The sequence below is a fragment of the Pygocentrus nattereri genome, chromosome 26 (genome assembly GCF_015220715.1).
Source record: "Pygocentrus nattereri isolate fPygNat1 chromosome 26, fPygNat1.pri, whole genome shotgun sequence".
Taxonomy (NCBI): Eukaryota; Metazoa; Chordata; class Actinopteri; order Characiformes; family Serrasalmidae; genus Pygocentrus; species Pygocentrus nattereri.
In genome coordinates, this window is record NC_051236.1 from 13,233,579 (window position 1) to 13,258,653 (window position 25,075).

Genomic DNA, 25,075 nt, shown 5'->3' on the forward strand with positions numbered 1-25,075 from the left:
CAACTTCTTTAAAATTCTGACATTTCCATAGAAGAGCACTGCTAATAGAATAGGACACTGGAGCAGCTGCACATGATGTTAAGTCACCATGTCCGTTGCCAAGCACCAGCTAGAGGGGTATAACTCCCCCATCAGCATTGGGCTGAATGATGGATCTCCCCTGAATATCTTTTGGGTGAGATGGACTGATGTTTGTGATCCAAAACTAATCATTCAACATCAGTACCTTGTCTGTCATTCTCCCATGACTGAATGCAATCAAATCCTCACAGCATTGTTACAACTTCTAGTGTTAATGATTAATACTTTATTCGTATCCTTGATTTCTCAAGAACTGACAGTTGTGCAGATGTCTACAAACTTTTGGACACATAATGCCTAAAGTACTAAGCCTTTTGAGCCGGTTTCAGGCACAAATCAGATACGTTATGCATGAAGCAGAGTCTGAATGTGCAATTTACGGGCTGTAAACATGGCAAAACACAAAATGTTCTTCTCTTTCTGCATTTTAGGGTTGGCCACGCACAATGTGGTAGGTTTACACAAAAAGCAAGAGGATATTACATGGCTAGATTTGCAATGATTTCCTCCACCTATTTATACTGGGTGTAAATTTGCATTAGGGTCTCAAAAGAGAATTCCTTGAAAGATTTCTTTTAACAATGACAGTAAGACTGAGGCCTGAGCCTTGAGCACATGCTGAAAGAATGTTCACCATCAGAATAACACTGTTTAAACTCTCAGCACCAGACACACGAGAAGATAAGTGCAAAATATTCTATGATGCAGCTGCAATATGCAAGCAGTCTGTGCTATCACTTCACAAACACTATTTTGTCAGCTTGTGTAAGATAACACCTCTGCAGAATGTTTTGGTTTGTCTCAAGATTGTTGGTGGGTCTGTTATTTCACTGCATAGGTTGCATGATAAGCTGCAGTCTTAAATGAAACAATAAATTCAGACTTGTTGTGGGTGCATATTGTGGTTCCATCATGCTCCTGTGCACATATACATCTGGCCCATTAGGTACCAACTACACCTTTGGTAAATAATTACAGAGTGTATACATTAAAGATGTGTGAGCATGCGTATGAACACGTGTGTATCTGCTGTGTCCTCTAGGACCTACTTTGGAGCAGAGTTGGTTGTTTAGCTGCACACAAGAGGAATCCAAGGGTGGCATTTCTTTTGAATAAAAGGCCAAAAATAAGAGCTGACGTTTCTCAGCTCTGTTCATGTTGGTGCTAGAAAATGCCACCAGGCTTGTCATTTGAGGTACATTTACTTTAGCTTTTCAATATTGAAATGCCAGAATCAAGTGCCTGTAGAAATTAGACTTCAACTTAAGAGTAAATTATACTGAAAACAGCTAATTTATTCCTTCCTTGGAGCACCGTTGTAATACGGTAGTGTTAAGAGGATAGATGAATGCACAATGAATGCATGCACTGGGTCCCAAGAATGCATCCAAGAACAGAAGGTTAAAATGATTTATGTGTTACTGCTGCAGTAGGACAGCATGTAGTGCCTCACTAGCGTCCTCTACTTCACATGATGTTTACTACAACTAAGATGAGAGGAAAGAAAAGAAAGGAGGAATGAAGTGGGGAAGCTGAGTACCACCTGAGGCTGTTCCTTCTCTCTTTCCATCAGAGGAGCTTTTAAAGGCTTTTATTAAGAACTCCACCGGAGGCGCTGTGTTCATTTCCTCTAAGCCCTTTCTTATTCTACTTTTCAGCTGATTCCTCTTCCCTATACATTTTTGCCTATAATTCCCTCTCTCTGTATCTCTCTCTCTCCCACTCATGCCCTTTCTCAGCTGAACCAGACTTAGGCCACATGGTATTGCACAGAAACACATAGCAGAGCAACAAAAGGAGAGGAAAGGGGAAAGAGAAGGGGATGGAGAGTGAAAGAAAGATGTCAAACTGTAACTAGGCCGTTTGTGGAGTGACCTAAGGACAGCAATAGAGTACGCTATGCTTAAATCGCTGGCATGCACTGAAGTTTTATTTGATTTGATTTGAGTTGTCTCAGTGCGGCTCATTTTGCACACAGATCAAAGAGTAACACTGTGCTTTATCCTCATCGGGCAAGCAGTCATTAATTCACTCTTCAGTCTCACTTGCACCACAGCGCTCAGAAATAACACTGCCGCAATCAAATATTCTGCTTCCAGAATGCTTAATATACAGGATGGTTCGAATTCTATGTCTTTGGACAAGCCTCTTCTTGATGATAAAAGACACAGATAATCTGCGAGATGAAATGGGAAGAAATCACTGGAAATTTGCACTGGCTGTAATGCTGGTTTGGTGGAAAAGAGCAATGGTTGGTGGTCTTTGGAAACAATGAAAAACATTTCACGTATATTGCATCACAGCTTACTTGCTTTTTTTTGTTGAGTATCCTGGACATGGCCTTTATTTTGTCACCCGAAGAAAGCCATGCAAATTAGGTCCTAACCAAAAGTTTTATATATATATGTATAAAAAAGCTAAGCTAAATACCTCTTCCACCCTTTTCTACATATTTCTGTATTACAACTCACCTTAATATTACAGTTAGGTCTACATTAATATCCATGATTTTTAAATTTTATCCACGATGGTAGATCTGAAAGTAGTTTTAATTTTAGATCTTAACAGTAGCCTATATGATCAACAACTTTATCTTAAGTAGATGAATTTAAATTGATAACTTGTGAATTGACTCTAGATTAATTAGACCAATCAAAAGCACCCATGTGCTATGCACATGACAGCACAACAAATAACCATCTGTACAACATCGATTTAATCTCAGTCAGAATGTTGGTTAACAAAACTGGATATTTGCCCTTAAATTGTTCAGACCAGATGATGGTGATTTGAGTTCTAATTCATAACCTCAGCCTGTATTGCTGCGACAGAAGTACACAGAAGATTACAGTCACTTCAGTAGTCCCTATTAAGACTGGCATGCGAGGAAGAAACATTCCATTCAGATTGATATTGGCTTTACCAATAATTATAATTGCTTTATAATAATAATTTTAATTGCTTTAAAAATTGTCTGCATTGAACAGATGTCTAGTTTTGATGACTTAGTCTAGAAAAGTCTCTGTAATGCTAATCCAGTTAAATCTCATTTTCTACACTATCTATCCTTCTTAAGGCACCTTTCTATTAAACATTTCTTCTGAAATCAAGCTGATTCCCTTTTTGCTGCAGTAACGGCCTTTACTTTTCTGGGATGAGTTAATACTAGAAGCTGGAACATTGTGAGTCTACTGTTAGGATTGCATTCTGCAACAAGAGCATCAGTGAGGTCAGGTATTGATGTTGAATGATTAGTTCTGGATCACTTTGCCTGGAGCTTCATCAATACAGAGAACACAGTTCCACTGTTCCACAGCCTCAGACCTTGGGAGCTTTATACCCCTCTAGCTGATGCTTGGCATTGGGCATGGTGACCTTAGGCTCACGTGGCTGCTCCAGAACATCACATACTATTGGTCAACATTTTCACATGCAGCTTACACAAACTGTGTGCACAATGCAATACTTACAGTGGGTTGCAAAAGTATTCATACCCCTTGAACTTTTCCATATTTTGTCACATTACAACCACAAACATAAATATATTTCACTGGAATTTAATGTGAAAGACCAACACAAAGTGGTATACAATTGTGAAGTGGAAAGAAAATTATACATGAATCAAAACATTTTTTACAAATAAAAAACTAATAAGTGCGACGTGCAAAAGTATTCAGCCCCCTTTTCCCTGAGTGCAACCAATTGCATTCAGAAGTTGCCTGATGACTGCTAATGACTCAAAAGGGTCCACCTGTGTGTAATCTAATCTCAGTACAAATACAGCTGCTCCGTGACGGCCTCAGATGTTGGTTAAGAGAATATTGGGGAGCAAACAGCATCATGAAGTCCAAAGAACACACCAGACAGGTTAGGAATATGGTTTTGGAGAAGTTTAAAGCAGGCTTAGGTTATAAAAAGATTTCCCAAGCTTTGAACATCTCACGGAGCACTGTTCAATCCATCATCCGGAAATGGAAAGAGTATGGCACCACAGTAAACCTGCCAAGACAAGGCCGTCCACCTAAACTTACAGGCCGAACAAGGAGATCACTGATCAGAGAGGCAGCCAAGAGGCCCATGGTGACTCTGGATGAAATGCAGAGAGCCACAGCTCAGGTGGGGGAAACTGTCCACAGGACAACAATTAGTCGTGCACTACACAAATGTGGTCTTTATGGAAGAGTGGCAAGGAGAAAGCCATTGTTAAAAGAAAACCATAAGAAGTCCCGTTTGCAGTTTGCCAGAAGCCATGTTGAGGACACAGCAAACATGTGGAAGAAGGTGCTTTGGTCAGACGAGACCAAAATAGAACTTTTTGGCCACAATGCAAAACGCTATGCGTGGCGGAGAAATAACACTGCACATCACTCTGAAAACACCATCCCCACTGTCAAATATGGTGGTGGCAGCATCATGCTCTGGGGGTGCTTCTCTTCAGCAGGGACCGGGAAGTTGGTCAAAGTTGATGGGAAGATGGATGGAGCCAAATACAGGGCAATCTTGGAAGAAAACCTGTTGGAGTCAGCAAAAGATTTGAGACTGGGGCGGAGGTTCACCTTCCAGCAGGACAACGACCCTAAACATAAAGCCAGAGCTACAATGGAGTGGTTTAAAAAAAAGAATATTCATGTGTTAGAATGGCCCAGTCAGAGTCCAGACCTAAACCCAATTGAGAATTTGTGGCAAGATCTCAAAACTGCTGTTCACAAACGCTCTCCATCCAATCTGACTGAGCTTGAGCTGTTTTGCAAGGAGGAATGGGCAAGAATTTCAGTCACTAGATGTGCAAAGCTGGTGGAGACATACCCTAAAAGACTTGCAGCTGTAATTGCAGCAAAAGGTGGCTCCACAAAGTATTGACTCAGGGGGGCTGAATACTTTTGCACGTCGCACTTATTAGTTTTTTATTTGTAAAAAATGTTTTGATTCATGTATAATTTTCTTTCCACTTCACAATTGTATACCACTTTGTGTTGGTCTTTCACATTAAATTCCAGTGAAATATATTTATGTTTGTGGTTGTAATGTGACAAAATATGGAAAAGTTCAAGGGGTATGAATACTTTTGCAACCCACTGTATGTCATCAATGGGTCCACTTTAAAGTAGCTCGATTCACTTATTGGAAAAGCTTTCTAGAAACTTTTGGGCACATAATGAACATTTTATAAATGTTTGTTTTGACATGAGCAGATATTTACATGAAAAAAATTGTATATTGTCATCAGCCCACAACTGCCATTTTGGTGCATCCCTACACTTAATCCTCAACAGTCTCTTCACATCAGACATCCATCAAGATATGTAACAAGAGATTACTTGTTTATGTCTTATCATCTGGAATTTCAGTATGACTTGCCACCCAAACAATATGTCAGTTGTGCTCTAATGCAAATAACAGGAGGAATAAAAGTCTAAGAATTCTCCTCTAAATTCAGCAGAGGATAACATCTCAAAGCCTGAGGCTTCACTAAAAACTACACTTCTCAGAATGCCTCCTTCTAGCCCTCTTAAGCTTGGACTGCAGCCTTCTTATTCAGCTATTCACAGTGGAAGGAAGAGCTAGCTGAATAATACAGCAGGTCAGTGGAACAGCAGTGTTTTAGCCTGAGGAGATGCACGAGCACTCTTGCCACTGCCAGACATCCAGAGACGCCAAACTCAGCTGTGGCAGCTGCTTCCACTTTGACAGCCAAATGAGAGGCAACTTTGGAGATAAAGAACAGACTGGAAGATAGACAAGAAGGACAAGTGTGTGAAGGTGTGTGTATGTGTGTGTGAAAGTGTGTGTGTGTGTGTGTGTGTGTGTGTGTGTGTGTGTGTGTGTGTCAGTTTTACATGGTATAGTGCGCAGGTAGAGGTTGTCTCGGATGACTTGCTGCAGTTTGTGGTCCAGTGATCCTTTCTGGAACTGCAGGCTGAGGTAATGCCTCAAATCCGTGTTCAGCACTTTGCCTGCAGAGAGAGAGAGAGAGAGAGAGAGAGAGAGAGAGAGATGATCAGAAAGATGGATTATCCTCAGGGTTCTTTCTCAGTATGTAGACATGCATGCAATCCACAAGATCTACACATCCACAGATCCTGTGTTAGCTCAGAAAATAGGTACATCAATGAACCATAGCATAGTGACAACCACAGAAAGAACCATAGCAACAACTATAGTGACCAGTGTTCCCTATACTGCAACTGTGACAGCGGCACTGCATATATTGTTGTATTGAAAATTCTGTGCTTTTTCAATACTGAAATGCCAAACAAATCAAAAACCCAACATTATGTTTACATTGTATTTTGCCTAAAGATGAAACACATAGTGTGTGCTAATATGACATATCTAAGATATACAGGTAAAGAATTTTCAATATAGTTTTAGTATTGTAACAATCTTAACTTCGGGCTGGCCAATATGACCACTATGTTTTGTTATTGTGATAAATTATGTGATAATGCAACAAAAGATGTTTTCTGAGCATGTTGTGGATATTGGCAGTACTTCTAGGCCTGCCACACAAGCCTATAAGTATAGGTATACTTATAGGCTTGTGTGGCAGGGCTAGAATATAAGCAAATGTATTTTTATTTTCTATTAATATTAACCCTATTTTATGTGCTGCACTACCCCAGCATGCAGTGCAACGTAATGTGCACTCTGACTCTCCTCCCCCAACAACAGTCTATGGGACACAATCTACACAATTCTATGCAATTTCACACCTGTCAAATAAAAAAAAATGCATTTCAGCTGCAGTTCCACCAGTACAGACACTTAATGTTACCTTAGCAGCTCCGAAGTTGAGCCCAAGTATTAATAAACTTGCAGCAAAAAAAGGATGCCAAGTGTCTAGATCGAGCAAATAAGTAGGTTTAAAAGACAGAGCTCCTGGGAACGTTAACATTTTGAGTATTTCAAATGCCCATGTAATATTTTGAGGTCTACTACAAGTGCCTGTATAGTACTGTTTTAGATTTTGCATTATTTGAATTAACAATGGTCAGTTTGGGTTACAGCACAACATTATTTTTTTTTTCTTTCTGGCTCATGGATTTGTTGGAATGGCCCATTCACTGGTTGAGTCTGACAAACCTGTTCTAGAACCAGGGAGCACAGGGAGCACAACTATTTGCGGTTTAAGTGGATTTAGTCCAGCAAGTGAGTTAAAAACTGGATAATAATATTTGTATTCATGGTTTTTCTAAAGCATTATTTATATCATATTTTTGTCATATTGCTCTACCTTGCCCCATTTGTAGAAAAGTATGTCATATATCCTGGCTGCAGCAATAAACATCTCATTCAGACTCATATCTATCTAGAAAAGTGGTGGTTATTTCATCTGCCTATCAATGCTAAGACTGCGAACATTGCTCAGAGCAACATTTGCTACACAATCACAATCTGCAATGCAAGTTCCCAGTCAGAAAAAAGAAGCAGAGCATGTCCCATTTAGCTGCACTTGTTCTTTCAGCACGCAAAGGCTTTTCAAACAGGCCAACGATGCTGACAAAAAGTACCTGTGAAGTCTCAGGAGTAAAAACCGACGTGAAGCGACGGTTTCACACACAGAAGGTTGAAAAAGCCAGAAGTCTCAAGCTTCTTCTCCGTCTGCCAAACTCCAAAATGACAACTCCACCAGAGTTCACAAAGAGTTGTAGAGAGTAGGAGAAGTTTGTGGGCTTTGCCAGACAAAGAGGAGGAAGAGGATGAGGAGGGAAGAGAGAATGCTTACTAATGTGAATGTGAGAGGCAGATGAACCACTGAGTGAGACAGAAAGAGAGAGGGGAAAAAAGAAGAAAGCAAGATAACAATAATGAAGCAAGGGGGAGCAAGGGAGGGAGCAGTAGCCGACAATGATGGAGAGCAGATAAAAGGGTAAAAAAAAGTAGAGAGCAAGAACACAGAGAATGGAAAACAGATGACACAGAGAAGGGGGAAAGAGTGACAGAGAGAAAGAGTCTGGGTCTCTCTCTCTCCTAATCTACAGTCCTGTCCCTGCATACAATATAATCCTATCATAAATATGGCATGGCATGCTGTAACCACTGCGCCGAAAGACAGGTGTCATACCAGAATTAGTTGCGAATTAAGCAGGATTTAGCTACCTGACTAACAAAGTGTGATTCTCCTCAGTTTTGACAAGGATGAGACACAAATTATGAAGTCATGTCAAAATAAGGTGCACTATTGTAACATGTTTAACATGATTCACAATCTACTGGATATGTGCATCATGGTGCAGAGAAACTGTCAAAGGTGCCTCTCCCCAATCCTCCAAGACATAATTAAAGCATGCAAATCTAATTGCAACATGTCAGAAAAAAAATGCATCATTTTGAGTTGAAGAATTGGATTTTCTCACTTCAAAAATGACTAATATGACTGCAAAACAGAAGAGGAATGCAAACAGGATGTTTCCGTTTTTTCCAGATTGTTATTTATTTATTTATTTATTTATATTTATTTATTTTTAAGCCTAAGAATTCACATGCCCAAATGTCCACCCACAAACACCCATACACACAGTGACAGAAGGTCTCCACTCCCCCGGGTTTGTGAAAGCTCAGGGCCAGCTGTGAACTGACCCTTTTAGACCAGGGCAGAGTGAGAGAGCGAGGGAGAGAGGAAGCAAAGGAACAGAGGGGGTGTAGGTGAGAGGTCTGCATCGGATTGAGCTGGTTGCAGTGGAAGCACTGGCCCAAATTGAACAGTGTGCGTGTGTTTGTGTTTACTGTATAAATATTACTGATTACCTGTTGGCTCTTGAAGAATGAACATTGTGTCCACATGACAAAATAACTTTACAACCACTGGAGGTATCAACTAAATGGTTTTTCTACGCTAATCTGGAGAAGTTGAGTTTTCTGACAATATGCCATATGTATATACTGTGTCTCCGCGACCTGATCTACACTACATCTGCAGAGTCATCTGTATGGCCTGTACACTAGATCAGCGTATACAGATCAAAGTTCATCTGACATTTACTTGTACACATTTCTTTTTGTTTGGTCATTGTTTGGTAGCCAGTTGGTGGATTAATCTGAACAGGGATGTAACTGTAGAGCTTCTCACACTGCATTTCACAATGCGACTGCTGGCTCAGTGTTTAATGCATTACAAAGTGTTAATCCGGCACAATTTCTAAAAGACATCAAAACACTTCAAGCTTTCTAAAAACAAGATTTTCTTCAAGACGTGAGCTGAAACACTACAAATGCTATGAGAGCAGCAATGACAAGGCTACAGTGACCTAATTGTCAGGAGTGTGATGTGGCCTTTACAGCTAGATAGCAATACAGATCACTAGTATGAGCATAAATTAAAAGCATCACTTATGGAAACAGTAGAGATTTCAAGTGGCTTTAAACGTGGTTCATGAACGTGGGTCATTAAATGCTTTACTGCTTTACTCGGATTATTCAGTCTTATTATTCAATCTTATTCTGTATGTTTTTTGTAAATTTTTCAGGAACAAGTTGAAAGAAAAATGATTTCCAGTCCTATTGTTTGTCTCTAGCATTTAACACCCATCTAATTAATGGTGTCACAGATCTTTGTGTTTGTCAGACGCAGGAGAGCAGCATTTGCCAGAATAAAGTTGAATCAAAGAGCAGTCTGTCCATCTCTGCAACCAACATCCAGGCTGAAAACAGTTTATGGACCCAAAGCTTTATACTCTACATCTCTCCATTCCCAAGAGGGTCCTACCAAACAGAGTGAGAGATTTGAATTCTGAAAACAACAGAGCTGATGGTGCAAACTGAGTGTTCTGTTCCTGTCCCTAGGAAGTGTCGTAAAAGACAATTTGCTGTAACTGGTCAAACCACAAGAATAGAACATGGTTGGCTTCCCAAAAGATCTCTTCAGCATTAAAATGGTTCCCAATGAATAATCAACTTAAACAAGGAAAAAGAACAGAAAACTAGAAAATAACATAATCCCAACACTGCTGTTAAAAAACTGAGCTTGTGCTGAATCAGATGGCATAAAAAACGTGTATCACTACATTACAGTTAAAAATAACAAGATATGTCCAGGCAGCCACTTCTTGGCTTAGCCCTTAAAAGGTCAAAAGATAGTCTGTAGCCTAATCCAAAAGATTACTAGATTGCAGTAACATAATCTTCTTACTTTCTTGAACTTTTGGATTACTCGTCATTTAATACAACAAAGACCAAAGAAAATCTCTCAAAAAGACAAACACAAAGGAAAAAAGACAACTGCACTCATGTGTGATACAAAATATGTATGACATAGAATTAACTTCTCTTTATGTATGCTATGTGTATGTCCATTAAAAAATGTAATTGTGTATTCAAATAAATGTATCTGTACTTTGGAATAACCAAAGACACAAACCATGCACTTGTAGCTTTTACTGTTATCAAATGTGTGATGTAGAATCTCAGAGAATGTGTGGAGAAAAACTGCTAATATTATGTGTCAAGCAGTCAGTGATCATATGTTTAGTAAAACGTGGAGAAGTATATGGAAATATGTTTAACATAAAAAAGGTGGCTGCTCTGTATGGTTGTATGAATTATTCTGTAAGCCATTTGGTGGTATGTTAAATAACATAATCCAAAAAATGTTTAAAGCTCTCCACACTGGAAGCTATAAACACTTAAATAGGTCTTATGTGCATCACTGAAGAAGAGGAAATATGCCCCTTCAAAAAATATTTACTCACTGTAAAGGGCCTACTGTATCACTGACATATAAACTAAAAACAGTGCTAATATTTGCATGTCTTACATGATTCTAATGTCTGTATTTAAGCCACAGCTGTTCTAAGTGGTAATGGAATGTATACCACCATTAGCTTGGTGCTAACATGACTTTGTAAATCCAATAGATAAATCTACTGGTAATTAGTATTACAATAAAGGTTGGCTACTCACAAAGTGAAGGCTCATATCACCAGCAGGTCTGTATTGGTTCTAGAAATGCTTTGACAATTGCCCGCCCCTAAACATCACTCCAAAATAACGCTCTGTGTTTGGCCATTTAGCTCATCAGTCAAATGAGTCAAAGCGAGTGACTCATCTTGGCCATATAAAGTTAAGAAACACACCAAAATCTCCCTTGCACAAAAGAAACTGATCCTAGCAAGACTTTAATTTCATAGATTAACTGAGATTCAGTTGAGATATGTATTGGACATTTTTTTTCTATTTGGTCACAGGCAAAAGAAATAATTATTTAAAAAATTATTAAATAATTAAATTCTGAATAGTATTTTTCTAGCCAACAAGGTGAGTACATGAAGAATGCTCATTACTCATGCCTATCTCTAATTAAAATATACATTATTATAATGCAAATTGCCATGATTACTATCATGCATAGTAATCATTATGATTCATAAGGAATATTTTAGTTTAGTTCTTAATTCTGTGATCATGGCAGCTTTATTTTGAATAGAATGTATGTTTTTCAGTCTCACAGTCACACGTTCATTCACGCAAACACAAGCTGTTAGGTAACATCCATGAGACAGTTGCATCACGTCTCTCTCTCTCTTTCTCTCTCTCTCTCTCTCTGTGCTGTGTTGCTTCTCTTTTAGAAGAGATGCACCCTGCGGTCAAAGTGAGAGACTTCTGTGCCGAACACATCAACCGTCAACAAATTCAGCCTCCCCTTTGTAGTCTCTTCTCCTACAGTGAGGACCCCCATGCTTTTCTTTACCTGCTGCTCCTGCTCTGAGCTTTTCTCTGTAATCTCAGCCTGTCTCTCTGACTCATCCCACTCTTCTGATAAGGTGGGCCATGTGACAGACACTGAATCATCTCCTACACTCCTAAGCGGAGCTTCATCTCGAACCGGCCTCTTTATCCTTCTCTAGCCTTCTGCATACCTGACTTCTAAAAGAGTGACCCAGGAGTCTAATTCATGAATATCACCATCACAAAAAGCTTTTAGCAGATATCACCAGCAGAACAAAGGCACACTGTAGTTATATATTAATTATAGTTCACTCATAGCTCATTGTAACAAACAGCTCATTGTAACAAATTGAGAAAACAGTCAAAAAGTACAGATTCTAATCTTATCACTACATTTGCATTTGTATGTAGAAGAGCAGGCATTTTATTATTATTTGGATTAAACATTGTTATTGTACAGTCTTATTTTGTGGAAAGAATTTTTTTTTCATTTTTGGTATGTTTTTGTCATTGTTTCACATCTAAAAAAACAGAAACAATTCAGAGGTGCAGAATTATGCTTTGTCGATGCAGAATATAAATGTAAATGGCACTTATTACATAACTAAGAAATTCATCAGTGTCACCATTTGGAATCTCCATATAATGTAGCTTTCAAAGGAACTGTAAAAATATCCTGAACTTTCAATAGACGTTAATGGAAAAAGTCATTTTGGAGCATTTCTGTTGGTCCATTCATCAAGAAATTTTAGCACAGCATAAAGGGCAGCTTTGTGATCACATGTAGGTGTATTGAAAAAAAAAAAAAAAAACAACACAAAAATGGATATACAAGGTTTTGGTCCAGTGACATCATGTATATCATGTATATACATCAATAATAACAATGCTAGAATGTCTTATTTCATCTCAGTAATAGTAAAATAATAGTCTTAAACTGAGTAAATAGTCTTAAACTGAGTAAAAACCAAACTGCTGTTAAGTGTCAGTAAAATACACAGTTTAACAGCCCAAAATTATGTATTACAATGTTCCATTTTGTAGGAGCAATGGTAGCTGAACTCAAATCACCAGTCTAACAGCCTGACATCAGCTCCGTCTGCTAACAGAGAGAAGGAGAACACCATGTAAAATACTATTCTGTAAAAAGGATCTGAAAAGGAGTTCAGGGATATTTAGCAGATCTGTACAGAGTGAGATGTTACTTTTCTGGCACAGACACCCTTAAGGAATTGAGTCCTGGAGTCCCACTGCCCTGCACGTTGTACCATTTTTCCTGCTCTATTACATCTCGCTCACCTCAGAAAGGCGAGTTTGGAGCCGGGGAAACCATAAATATGCAGGGCAGTGACACTCCAGGACCAAGACTGAGAACCACTGCATTAGATCACATTACAGGCTGCAATAGCTTTTCTATTAATTGTGTTACTGTGTTTTATTCTATTCTCATATTTATTAATATTTATTTGTCTTCTCAATGCTGTTGCCAGATGTGTGTTGATATGTAAGAAACATGATCTAACAAAGTCAAAAATGCACAGATTTGCATCTTTTTAAACAAACAATCAAACAAACAAACATGATTTGAATACATTTCACACTTCAGATGTATTTTGTTATTATTCTCATTCCTCTTATTCTCTTATTATTTTTTTATTTTTCTGATATTATTCTAATGAAACCCATCAGTAATAAGACAGCATTAACTTAATCAACTGCTTCCCCACCACTATGACCAACATTGCTGTGTTTCACATTGGTCAGAAATAGAGTGACAGACTGACATAGCAAATGTGGATGGTACCAAAATTGGACATATGGAAATGTCAAGTGAACATGGATATCTTGATGCCTGATTATGTTTAGATCACCCAAGACAGTTAATACCAAGTGAGAATACAATCTTTTACTTTTTATTTGCAGCAATATATGTTTATTTGTCATTCACCACTTATCTACCTCATCCCCAGACTAGGCCGCGACAGGGTGAAAGTCAGTGTCTGGCTTTATATCACACTGATAAGAACTTGATTGACTCTAAACCTCATAGGAGAAGAGTAGAATAATAATGGGGGAGGTGAAGAGAAAGAGTGAGAGAGAGAGAGAGAGAGAGAGAGAGAGAGAAAGAGAGTGAGTGAGCATCAGAAGAATGGATTAAAAAAGGAGAAGCAATGAAATGTCTGTCATTCAATCTCACCACTCCCTCCACATCACCACCATTTCTTTCTATCCTTCAGTGCCTCCTGTGTTTCAGTATTTTTAGAGCCATCCCTCTAAATTGAGGCAAAAAGACTTATTCATCTTTTGCATGAATGCATCACAGTTATGTTTGAGAAAACATTGTCACGGCTCAACTGAATCACGTATGTGTACACAGTATGACACAATGCCATCATTACTGCCACTGCTTTGTCCTCAAGACAGCCAGAATGCAGCTTTAGTCACTTCTATCATGGAACACTCACTGGGGAAAATATAATAATAGAGAGGATAAAGGCATAAATATATGACATAAACTCAAATCTCAGCTCAAGTATCACAATATTATCCAATATTCAGACAATAACAATGTGACACCACAAAGTTAGGGCAGGCCCAAATAATTTGAATGCTTGAGTATTCATGTATTACATTGCTATTTGTTTCTCTATTTAGTATTAGCATGTTTTGTCTCCTTTCAAGTTGCAAAAATGGTAGCCACAAAAAAGAGGCTGCTACAGCGAATCATCTCAAGTATGTAACCATAGTGATAATTATTTGAGTACCTCTATGCTAGTGGCGGACCACTCTGGTCCTGGAAGGCCTGTGTCCAGCACAGTTTGGTGATCTCACAATTATACACACCTGATTCAACTCTGTTAATTGGCAGGTTTAGTGAGTGTGTTTGAGCAGGGCAACTACCATACCATGCAGAACACTGGCCCTTCATAACCGGACTTGTGACACCAAAATGAGCTCAGAGCCTTAAACCTGTTTGCTGTGGTGAATTCCGGCACTGGATAATGAGAGAAAAACACAGGTGCTGTAGCAGAGTCTGATGCAGGGGTGATGTCACCCTAGACAGTGACCCTTTAGGCCGTGGACTAAGAGCTGCAGTAGAACATGGATATGTGGATATGATCATTTTCAGTGGAAAAAATAAAAGTATAAACAATGCAGTAAAACTGTGAAGGAGATAAATAAAATGATCAAGTCACTCATAAAAGCTGTATTCGAATAGCAACATGTTCAGCCTGGCTTCTGATACACTGGTGCAGCCTAAAGGACAATGTTTACATCATAATTACACATAATTTTACTATAGATGAAAATAAATGTTTACTGATTTTGAAAATTAGTGTTTGGGTACTTGGTAGAAATCCCAATAAGTATTTGAAGCCTGTAAAATGCCGTACAGGCCAGCACTACACTGTAAACAAAAATGCATAAATTAATAAATTTAATAAACAAATAAATACATACATTCATATTTAATTTGTCTTGTGGGAAGGGCTGTTTGTGGTCCACTATTTTGGGCTTATCACAATATCAACAATATGGCAATCCAAATCATGGAACGACAGTTATTCACTTTTATACTGGAATACCACCCACCCACCAGAGGCAAGACAATAAAGTGGAGATGGAGAGAGAGAGGAAATGGAAAAAAATGGAAAAAAATGAACACAGGAGGATTAGTTTGGCATTATGTATACAGTGCTCTGTAGTGTTGGGCATGTATCTGAATCCCAGCTCTCTTGTCTGTTCTGTTTCTGTAAAAGTGAAGCTGTGTTTCTCAACACTACCATGGCCACAATTACTAAATTATGGAAAAGAAAAGAGAGGAAAATTAGGTAACAACAGGAAATAAACCAAAACCAAGGTGTAGAGCAGAAATAGGCATTCATACAATGATTTCTGACCCTTCATGTCAGCAAGAATAGGATAACTAAAACACAAACAAACACACACACACACACACACACACACACACACACACACACACACACACACACCACCCCCTGACACGCACCCACACTGTGTGTTAACAAAGTGCGGGAGAGTGGTGGGGAAGAGCTAACTGGGGATAGCTACTATCTCTGGCAGAATTCAAAGCAGAAGAGCAAGGAAGAAAATAACAAAGGACAGGAATGATAAGCGTTTGATCCATGTGCTGAAACTACATGGGCAGTAATGAGCCAAGCCTGTTCCTGAGAGACAGAGGGGTGTGGGGGGGGGGGTGTGGGGGGGGGGGGGGGGGGGGCAGAGAGACAGAGAGACAGAGAGAGAGAGAGAGAGAGAGAGAGAGAGAGACAGAGAGAGAGAGAGAGAGAGACAGAGAGAGAGAGAGAGAGACAGAGAGAGAGAGAGAGACAGAGAGACAGAGAGACAGAGAGAGAGAGAGAGAGAGAGAGAGAGAGAGAGAGAGAGAGAGAGAGAGAGAGAGAGAGAGAGAGAGAGAGAGAAAATGTGATGGTGATGTTATCTCCAGGAGTCTCATTTAGCAAAGGAAGTGTCTGAGGTACAGGTAGATGCTACAGCTGGTCTAATTGAATGCCTTTGTTTTACAATATAATAAATTGTTCTATAAGGAAAAGTGCTGTAAATTAAGCCTCAAGGGTTTTGTATTAACTGAAGCCTTGTTTAAATGTGTTTGTGTGTGTCTGTGTGTGTATAATCTTTTAAGAAGTTAAGTCATTTCATTATACTGTACATGTTAGTCCTACTGTACACCTTGAATTGAATTTCAGTTTCAGCATCACTTATGTGCCCACCCACCCACACAATATTATTGACTGTAAAGGATTATCCTCAGCTTAAATTACTGATCTCATTACAACCCCTTTAGCTAATAAACTGTTTTTGAAGTGACTTCTGTGATTTAACTGGAGCAAGTCAGTAATTCAACTCAAATTTAGATAATTCAAAGTCATTATCTAAGGCTCTACTCTAAATATCAATATATCAATATATTGTAGATAAGCTTCTGGTAATAAGCCTCTCTCTATTTACTATTATTTGTATAAAAAGTATTGGGGGGAAAGCTCCAGTCCAGTCTGGTTTCACTACAGTCCCACCATCACACTGCAGAGTGAAGTTCATCACTTTATCATCGTACACATCTGTATGCATGAATCAAGTGAATCACCTTTTCTTAACTGTTAAGGTATGTATGATGCCAACGCACACCCTATGTGAAATTTTTCCACCAATCTTTCCTTCCATAGAGTCCCATTCATTTTGGCCTACACCCTAGCCCTACTATTTCCTTTACATTACAGCCACAAAACCATGTCTACTTACTCAGGGCAGGTCCCTGAGCTCTATTCCACACCCATACTGGCCCACACTCCTCTATGCGTCATTTTTTCATCTCTTATTTTTCCCAGACTCCCACTTATTTTTAACAACAATTAGCAACCACTTGGCAACCCTGTAACCGCCACAGAGTACACATACCTAATGCCATAGCAACCACCTTGCAACAGTTTAGCAAGCATCTAACAATAACCTCAAGCTGTATGATCACTCAGCAATTTCTTCAGGAAATGCACTATTCCAGTTTTTTCATTATTACTGCAGTTTTTAGGACAGATTTTAAGGTAAACACTGACCAAAAATGCAAGTTGTACACCTGGGTTGTTTTGTCACTGTATCGCATTATGAACTTTACTCTGTGATATGTACCATGCTGTGAAGCTGCTGACAATACCCAGCTGTAATCTTACCCATCAGCACTATGTGCGAAATAATGTCCTTAAACAGACATTAAGCACAGCATAGTGGCTTATTAACATCCCATATTAATCTACTGTTTTATCAACCCTTTGTCAAAAGCAGTAAAAGAAAATAAATCAATGCATGCAAGTATTATTTAAAATCGTTTGGCAAGCAGTTTGAAATTAAGTAAGTCCTATCAAGTTCTCTATTTATTCTCTTTCCTAACATTATTGACTGTCAAGGATCAGCCTCAGGTTACTTGTCATCATCACTGATATCTACTTACATTGCCCTGCTGCCCAGTTCTAAATACGATGCATATGTGGTTTTAATACTGTCAATCCAATTAAGCCGCAAAGAGCAACTTTAGCTATTACATATCAGGCATTCCAGTGTACCTACTCTACACAATAAACAACAGCAGTATATAGTATCAAGAACATAAAAGTAAATTCTTTATAGAGCATCAGCTGTGGCTACTCAAAATACACACTTGCTTGAACACTGGACCTACAAATAAACATATTTTAGCCAACTACTGTTGTGATCTCCAAGGGTCCTGAATGCATGCCAACAGTAAACAGACAATGGCCATCATTCAAGAACATAAAGACAGTTTCTAATCCAATGGAGCACAAGAGCTGTGATTGATCTAGTCTATCAGCTGCGACTGACAGATTAATGAAAAGGGTAATGCTATGATGCAAGACAGCACAGTTCATCATTAGGAAAAGTAATAACGTAGATGCAGAAACACTTTCAACACTCCAACGTATATAAATTACCCTTATATATATATGAATAAGTTAAGAATTTATATGCAGTTCTACAACTAAAAATGCCAGAAGTTAGAATGTAAAAAAAACAACAACAACAAAAAAACAAAACTGAGAGCATTTAAACGTATTTCTATTTAACATTTGCAAAAAGCCAATCAGCCAATCAGCTACTACTACCCAAACAGTGCCTACAGTTCCTGTAAACTGGTTGCTTTTTTTTCTTTAAATGTTCCAAATAATTAATCTAAATGTCATTTTATGACACATGCAGTTGTTTGGTTCTCTAAAAGTACCAACAGAATGAAATATTCAGAAGGGTTCATAACATAATTTAACACATTTACATTATCAATATTGTCCACCCCTAAACACATTTTGAAAGGTAAGACAATAGAGCCTTAACAATCTTAAAACCTACTGGAAACTATATAAAAAATGACTGAGCATCAAAGAACTCAGCCTGAACCCAGTTCATGACTGTCCCTCTTTTTTGGTAGGTGACCTCCCAGTCCCATGGTAAAAGCCCTTCCATTTGTCCACCCTGGCAAATGACAGTTCACCACCCTGATGAGCCACATTTTACTGCTGAATGAGCAAAGAGCTCCCCCTCGGCTGTGAGAGGGTACAGGGAGGGGGTGCCCTATCCCTGGTAGTTATTACTTTAAAAACAAATTTCATGTTTTATATCAAGATGAATGAGGTCATCAGAGTAAGAGCTGTAGTCATGATTCAGCTATTTTATGGCATGACTAAAAGGATGGATGGCCTCCTGAGTGTAAAATCAATACATTGCACGACTACACAAACAGTCCATATATTATGCATAACTGTATTGCAAATGATGACTTTTACTATTGAAAGTTACAATAAGAACATCATCCTAGTGGGCTAAGGCCAGTGAGATGAATGAAGAAGAAACATAGATAGATGAATGGCCTTTTCAAGTTAAACCTTTTCACTGACATTTTCTAGTCATGTTCTACATGCACTTTGTTCTGTTATGGCCCTGTTGGTTTCCTTTATATGTAAAACACTAAAAGTAAAAAAATTCAGTATTTCAACAAGCACAGGGTTGGATAATATCTATTGACCTATTTTCTACCCAAATGTAGAAAATAGGTCTATAGATACTAAATTAATACATAGAAAAGTCAAAATAAGATCTAGACAGCAAAGTTTGTGAACAAACTACACTCTGTGCCTAATACCATGTATCACCTGGAGGTGCATAAATCTCCCCAGCTTTAGGCTGTGGAGTGATGGAGTTCCATCTAATACCTTTGGGATTAGTTGGAGTGGTGTTTCTGATCCAGACATCAGTACCTGACCTCACTAATGCTCTTGTTGCTGAATGCAATCAAATCCTCACAGCAATGCTTTCACATAATAGGCTGTAAGTGCAGCAAAAGAAGAACAAACTCCCTATTAATACCCTTGATTTAAGAAGGAGCACTTAATGAGCTGGTTTCCTCAAACTGTTGGACATATTGTGTAAGTTTATTCACCAAAGAGTATGAAAACATGGGAACATGGGAAGAATAACAGATGTGATTCTGTATAAAATGTGATGTGTTTTGCATCAAGATTCCACAATCGTTATCAAATTTGTCTTTGGCAGGTTTGATGGCTCTAGCTGTAAAACTGAAGAAGAGATGAAAGTAAGGATGGCAGGGGTAGGCAAATGTGTGTATGCGTGAGATGCAGTCTACTCTTAATGTGAAACAGTTATCTGCAGTAGTTAAGGTACAATGTTACATGCAGTAGTGCTCTTTGTTTCAGCTACAAGGGAACTCCATTTCAGCTGCCCATTTTCACATGCTCAAATTCATCTACAATTCTAATTTATCACGCCCCACTTGCACTTTGTTCAGATGGCAGGCTGCCCGAACAAAAGGTGCCTTTAGGTGAAGGGAGCTGATGAGAATTTGAAAAGAAAAAAGTTTGTAGCTTTGACTTGTTACATAAGTGACATCTTCAGGAGGTGCAAGCTCCGTTGCTGTCTAACCTGAGAAGCATTTGGGCAGAAAGGTTTGCTGATGCCTCACATCAGGCTATGAATGTTAACTTTGTAGGCCTTTAACTGCTGAATTCTTTTCCAACTATACTGTCAAGGTTTTGACCTGTCTTCATCGCTGCCCTCACTTGAACTGGCTCTTGAATTCTGTGTCTTATTTCAGGTTACACTTCCCCACTTAAACTTTAAGACAATACATGTACTCAATATTCCGATTACAATCGGATCTCTGCAGTTATCTGATCATTCAAATGGTCATGGAAACAGCACAGTCTGATTTCTTCAATCAGAATAAGACCTAGAAATCTGATTAGAGAGCTGGATTTTAGCTCAGTAATGTGATTTTTCAGTGCATGTAAACTCTTACTCTGATTTCTTTCAGATTTCTCAGTCTGTGCATGTTTGAAAACAGACAGCAGTACTGGAAACAAGCAAGCAGCAATGCCAACTACATGCTTGATGAAATGAAGGATTTAAATATTCTTCATGTTCTAGATGATGTATGTTTATATTTTCAATGTTTAAAAAAAAGTTGTGGCATGAAGTTTGAGTTTTACTTTGCATCTCCTGTGAGTTTATTGGCTGGTTGCAAAGCAGAAATCCGATAACTGTCTGACTCATGTAGGCCCGTAGTGAGGGCCCATATGTATAAAACATTCAAAACTAGCTGTTCTGGCAGATTAGTTTCCATATACACTGATCAGGCATAACATTATGACCACCTCCATGTTTCTATGCTCATTGATCATTTTATCAGCTCCACTTACTATATAGCTGCACTTTGTAGTTCTACAATTACAGACTGTAGTCCATCTGTTTCTCTGATACTTTGTTAGCCCCTTTTCCCCTGTTCCTCAGTGGTCAGGAACCCCCATGAATCCTCACAGAGCAGGGAATATTTGGCTGGTGTATCATTTTATTACTGCAGTAACACTGATGGTGGTGGTGTGTTAGTGTGTGTTGCGCTGGTCTGAGTGGATCAGACACAGCAGTGCTGCTGGAGTTTGACATGTGGTCATAATGTTATGCCTGATCGGTGTATGTACTGTACAGACTGGGGAGTGAACAATACATTTTGAAACTTGAACAATGTCTCTTTAAAATTGCGATTTGGATTTTAAAAAATTGTTTTTGTTTTTTGTCACAATGTACTCTCGTATGACTTACTGTATGATCTTTGCACACAACAAAAACAACACTACATAACAATGTAATATACTATCACAATGTACTGTTTATAAATAGCCATCACAATGTCTGCAGGCCAGCTTGTATAATTTTTTGTGTCTGCTATTTTAAACATAATTTGAGAATCAACCTGGTTTATTAGCGTTTGTTCATTTTGTGCCGCTTTTAGTATTCTCTGCAGGAACAAGTAAACAGGGAAAGACGATTCTTTTCCATTAGACTCAGAGAGGGGAGCAAGGCAGATGAGAATTAAGATAATGTAAAACTACAGTAGAGGCAGGAGACTTGAATGGCATGGCAGGGTGAAAAGAGCACTTTTTATCCTAATGGCTTCAAGGTTAAACCGAATCCTTTATTTGTAAAGCCTCATTGGCCATGCCTGTCCTTCACGCTTGACAGACACAGCCCTCCACCAATCACCATCTGTTTGTCTGCAGCAAACAACTGCTGACACATGCCTCGTTCACAGATGTCTGAGAGCATCTTTGGTACGATCAATCTATGGAAAGGCTGAAACTACTATGAAGCAAAGAAGATTTTTCAGATTATCACATATCAGAAAAAACCCTTTAATGCTATTTATCCTCAGACTTACCTCAGGCCCTTCAAACAAATGTTACATCAAGAACCAAAAAGTCTTGTTTTTCCAGAAAGTTACAGGCAATATAAGGACAAATCCAAAAATTTCACCAATAAACCCCAACTCCCCTTCAAGCCTCCCCTGACTCCTCATTCAAAAGAGTCAAAAGTCCCTCTAGTGGCTTGAATCAATTAAAGCTTAATTATACCACCAGAAGCTTCTATTTACTTTGACAAACAGAGGAATCACCACTATTCATGTATTTATTTAGAGGACAATGGTTAATTTAATCACATATGAGAGAACTTTGACAAAATTCACACTGCTCAACAGCATAATCCTCTTTCCTGAATTGAGCCCAAACAGGATTAAAGTCAAAAGGGAAGGGAGAGTAGAGTGACTTGCGGAGCCGGACTGCAGAGATGTATCCTCAACCGCCAACTGTAGCTGTGCTGATCAGTCAGCTGCATGAGTGGAGCAGATGCGGAGCCCTTAGACACTGACAGGATTTGGGCAAAAAAGGTTACGAAATGAAAATTGTTCATGCTTGCTGTGACGAAGAGGCCTGGCAAGAGGGAGCTGAGCAGAGGGCAGTGAAAGCTCAGGGTGGTCAGAAGAGAAGTGTATGTTTATGTTGTGTGTCTGTTATGCTGCACAACATATTCGTTAACCATAACCTTAACACCAGCCTGATCAATGATTATAATGTAGTGGTCTGCAAAATGCAAAAAGCTCTCTAACAAATCAAGCAACTGTTCATTTTAAGCAGTGATCATCCTGACCATCAGATGTTCCTTGATTAACTATCTGTGGTGTTTTGATAATTCACATCACAAGGCATTTGCACAATGAAGGTTAAATGCCTCAATATAATGAAAACAATCTTTAACCTTTTCACAACAAGCATTTACAATTATGTTTTTGGCATATCGCATGCAGTGGGGAACCCTCAGGGCCTTCTAGGCCTTCAGAGAAGTTTTAATCCTTTCTGTAAATTAAAAATACACATCTGTAATTTTAGTTTTTTGTTATTTAATCATCATGCTTGATTTATTTGAGGTCTGCAAGCGCTGTAGTGCTACTCTTATGTCATTGTTAAGTTGTAGTTGGACACAAAATAGTAAAAACATTGAAATGGGAAATTGTTATCAGGATTTTTTTCCAGTTTAGATAATCTAAGTTGATGCAGTCCTTGAAGAGAATTTTTTCCAAAAATGTAAAATTTGCAGAGTCAGAATTGCTTACAGTGGTTTTGATAGTGTGAAGAATTCAGTGCTTCCAAAAGCTGATTTGAAACTGATTACATACAAATGCATACAATGGTGTATTTTGTTCAGACAAACATTCAGCCTAAAACATTTTTTTAATCCACTCATAGTGAAGACTGCAAAACAGTCCACAAGTAAAACATTTTGTTTTTTTCTTCACAATTTACTGGTATAGCATGACATGCAAAAACTGAGAAGATACTGTAATTTCACTAGTTATTATAAATAGTAAAAAATGGCTACATTTGCATAAACACTGTAAGGTTTGGTTCATATCCACCACCACTAGAAGTCAATAAGTTTGTCTAAACTGAACTATTTCACCTCAAACCACTGAGGTAAACCCTAAAAAACAATATCATTATCCCTCTTCCACCAAACTTTACACTTGGCACAATGTAGTCAGGTAGGTCATGTTCTCCTTGGCATTGTGCATGGTGATGTAAGGCTTGTATGCAGCTGCTCAGCCATAGAAACCCATGCCATGCAGGTCCCAGCGCACAGTTTTTGTACTTATGTTAATGCAAGAGGAGATCTGGAAGTCTGCAGTTACTGAGTCAGCAGTGCAATGCACTATGCTCCTCAACACTTGGTGACCCTGCTCTGTAACTTTACAAGGTCTGACACTTTGTGGCTGAGTTGCTGTGCATTCCTAAATGCTTCCACTTTCCAATAATACAACTCATAATAGAGAGTGGAAAGGAAAAAAAAGAATTGCAAAGTGACTTGTTGCAACGGTGGCATCTTATTACAGTACCACACTCAAATTCATTGAGCTCCTTAGAACAACTCATTCTTTCACAAATGTTTGTACAGGCAGATTACATGGTTAGGTGCTGGATTTTATAGAACTATAGCAATGGGATTGAACAAAACACCTGAATTCAATCATTAAGAGTTGTATCTCAACGCTTTTGGACATATAGTGTATCTGTGTCATGACACAGGAAAGAAATTCATGGGTAAGCATAGGTTGCAGAGGCTCACAGAAGCCATGATGCTCAGATCTCCAAAATCACAAATATATGGTGAGCAAATATGCGGAGTTGTGCATCAAGCAAAAGCTGACTGGCTTTCCACTAGCAATGGGAGGCAGGGTAAGACTCAAACTACCGGAATATAGCACACTATCAAACGGGTCAGGCTGAGGATCGGCTGGCAGAGTGACAGTCAAAGAGTGAGCAATGAGTGAGAGTATTGACAGTTCTATAACCCATATTCAAAATGTTGAAAAACAGTGAAGTATTATTGGAGGAAGACAGGAAAACATGAAACCTTTTGTATGATAGTCACCTATGAAAAGATCTGCACACAATGCCTGCACATGTTTGCAGCATCATAAATGCAGAAGTATCATATTTTGATTTACAATGGGCTGGATCAATTTTATAAAATAAAATCAGTCTAGGCCTTCTGGAAATGCTACATATGCTACTGACTAAGAATATGAGTGGCAGGCTGACAAGGTTTAAGTTGCAGTTAAAATCTGAAAACAGTGGCAGCTCTGTGCCAGGGATCTTATTTCTGTTGAGTTTTGATATTTATGGCCCAAACTGAACAGCTAATTCTGTCACAGTTTGCCACTGACTCCCACAAGGAGTCACAATCCCACAAGGCGTATTGCAATCATTACATGTAGCAATAAAATCACAATATGATATTTTTGTCCATATTATGAAGCCCTTGATGTATGTGGGCTGACATTTGACACAGTGCTCAATGTCCCCCAGCTGCTGCGAAAGCAAGATCATGCCTAACTTAAGAATAACTAAGAAATAAATCCTGATGAATAGATGCCACT

At 38.7% G+C, this 25,075-nt stretch overlaps 1 protein-coding gene across 4 annotated transcripts in view; it reads right to left on the reverse strand.

Annotated features, from left to right (window-relative positions):
• The window catches only part of LOC108427579 (membrane-associated guanylate kinase, WW and PDZ domain-containing protein 3), a 149,449-nt gene that overhangs the window by 47,434 nt on the left and 76,940 nt on the right, over nt 1-25,075 (reverse strand). For all 4 annotated transcript variants that reach the window (XM_017697831.2, XM_017697829.2, XM_017697833.2 and 1 more), the window contains exon 3: nt 5,919-6,035. In XM_017697831.2, the coding sequence (XP_017553320.1) occupies nt 5,919-6,035 (117 nt within the window). The remainder of the gene's footprint in view (nt 1-5,918; nt 6,036-25,075) is intronic.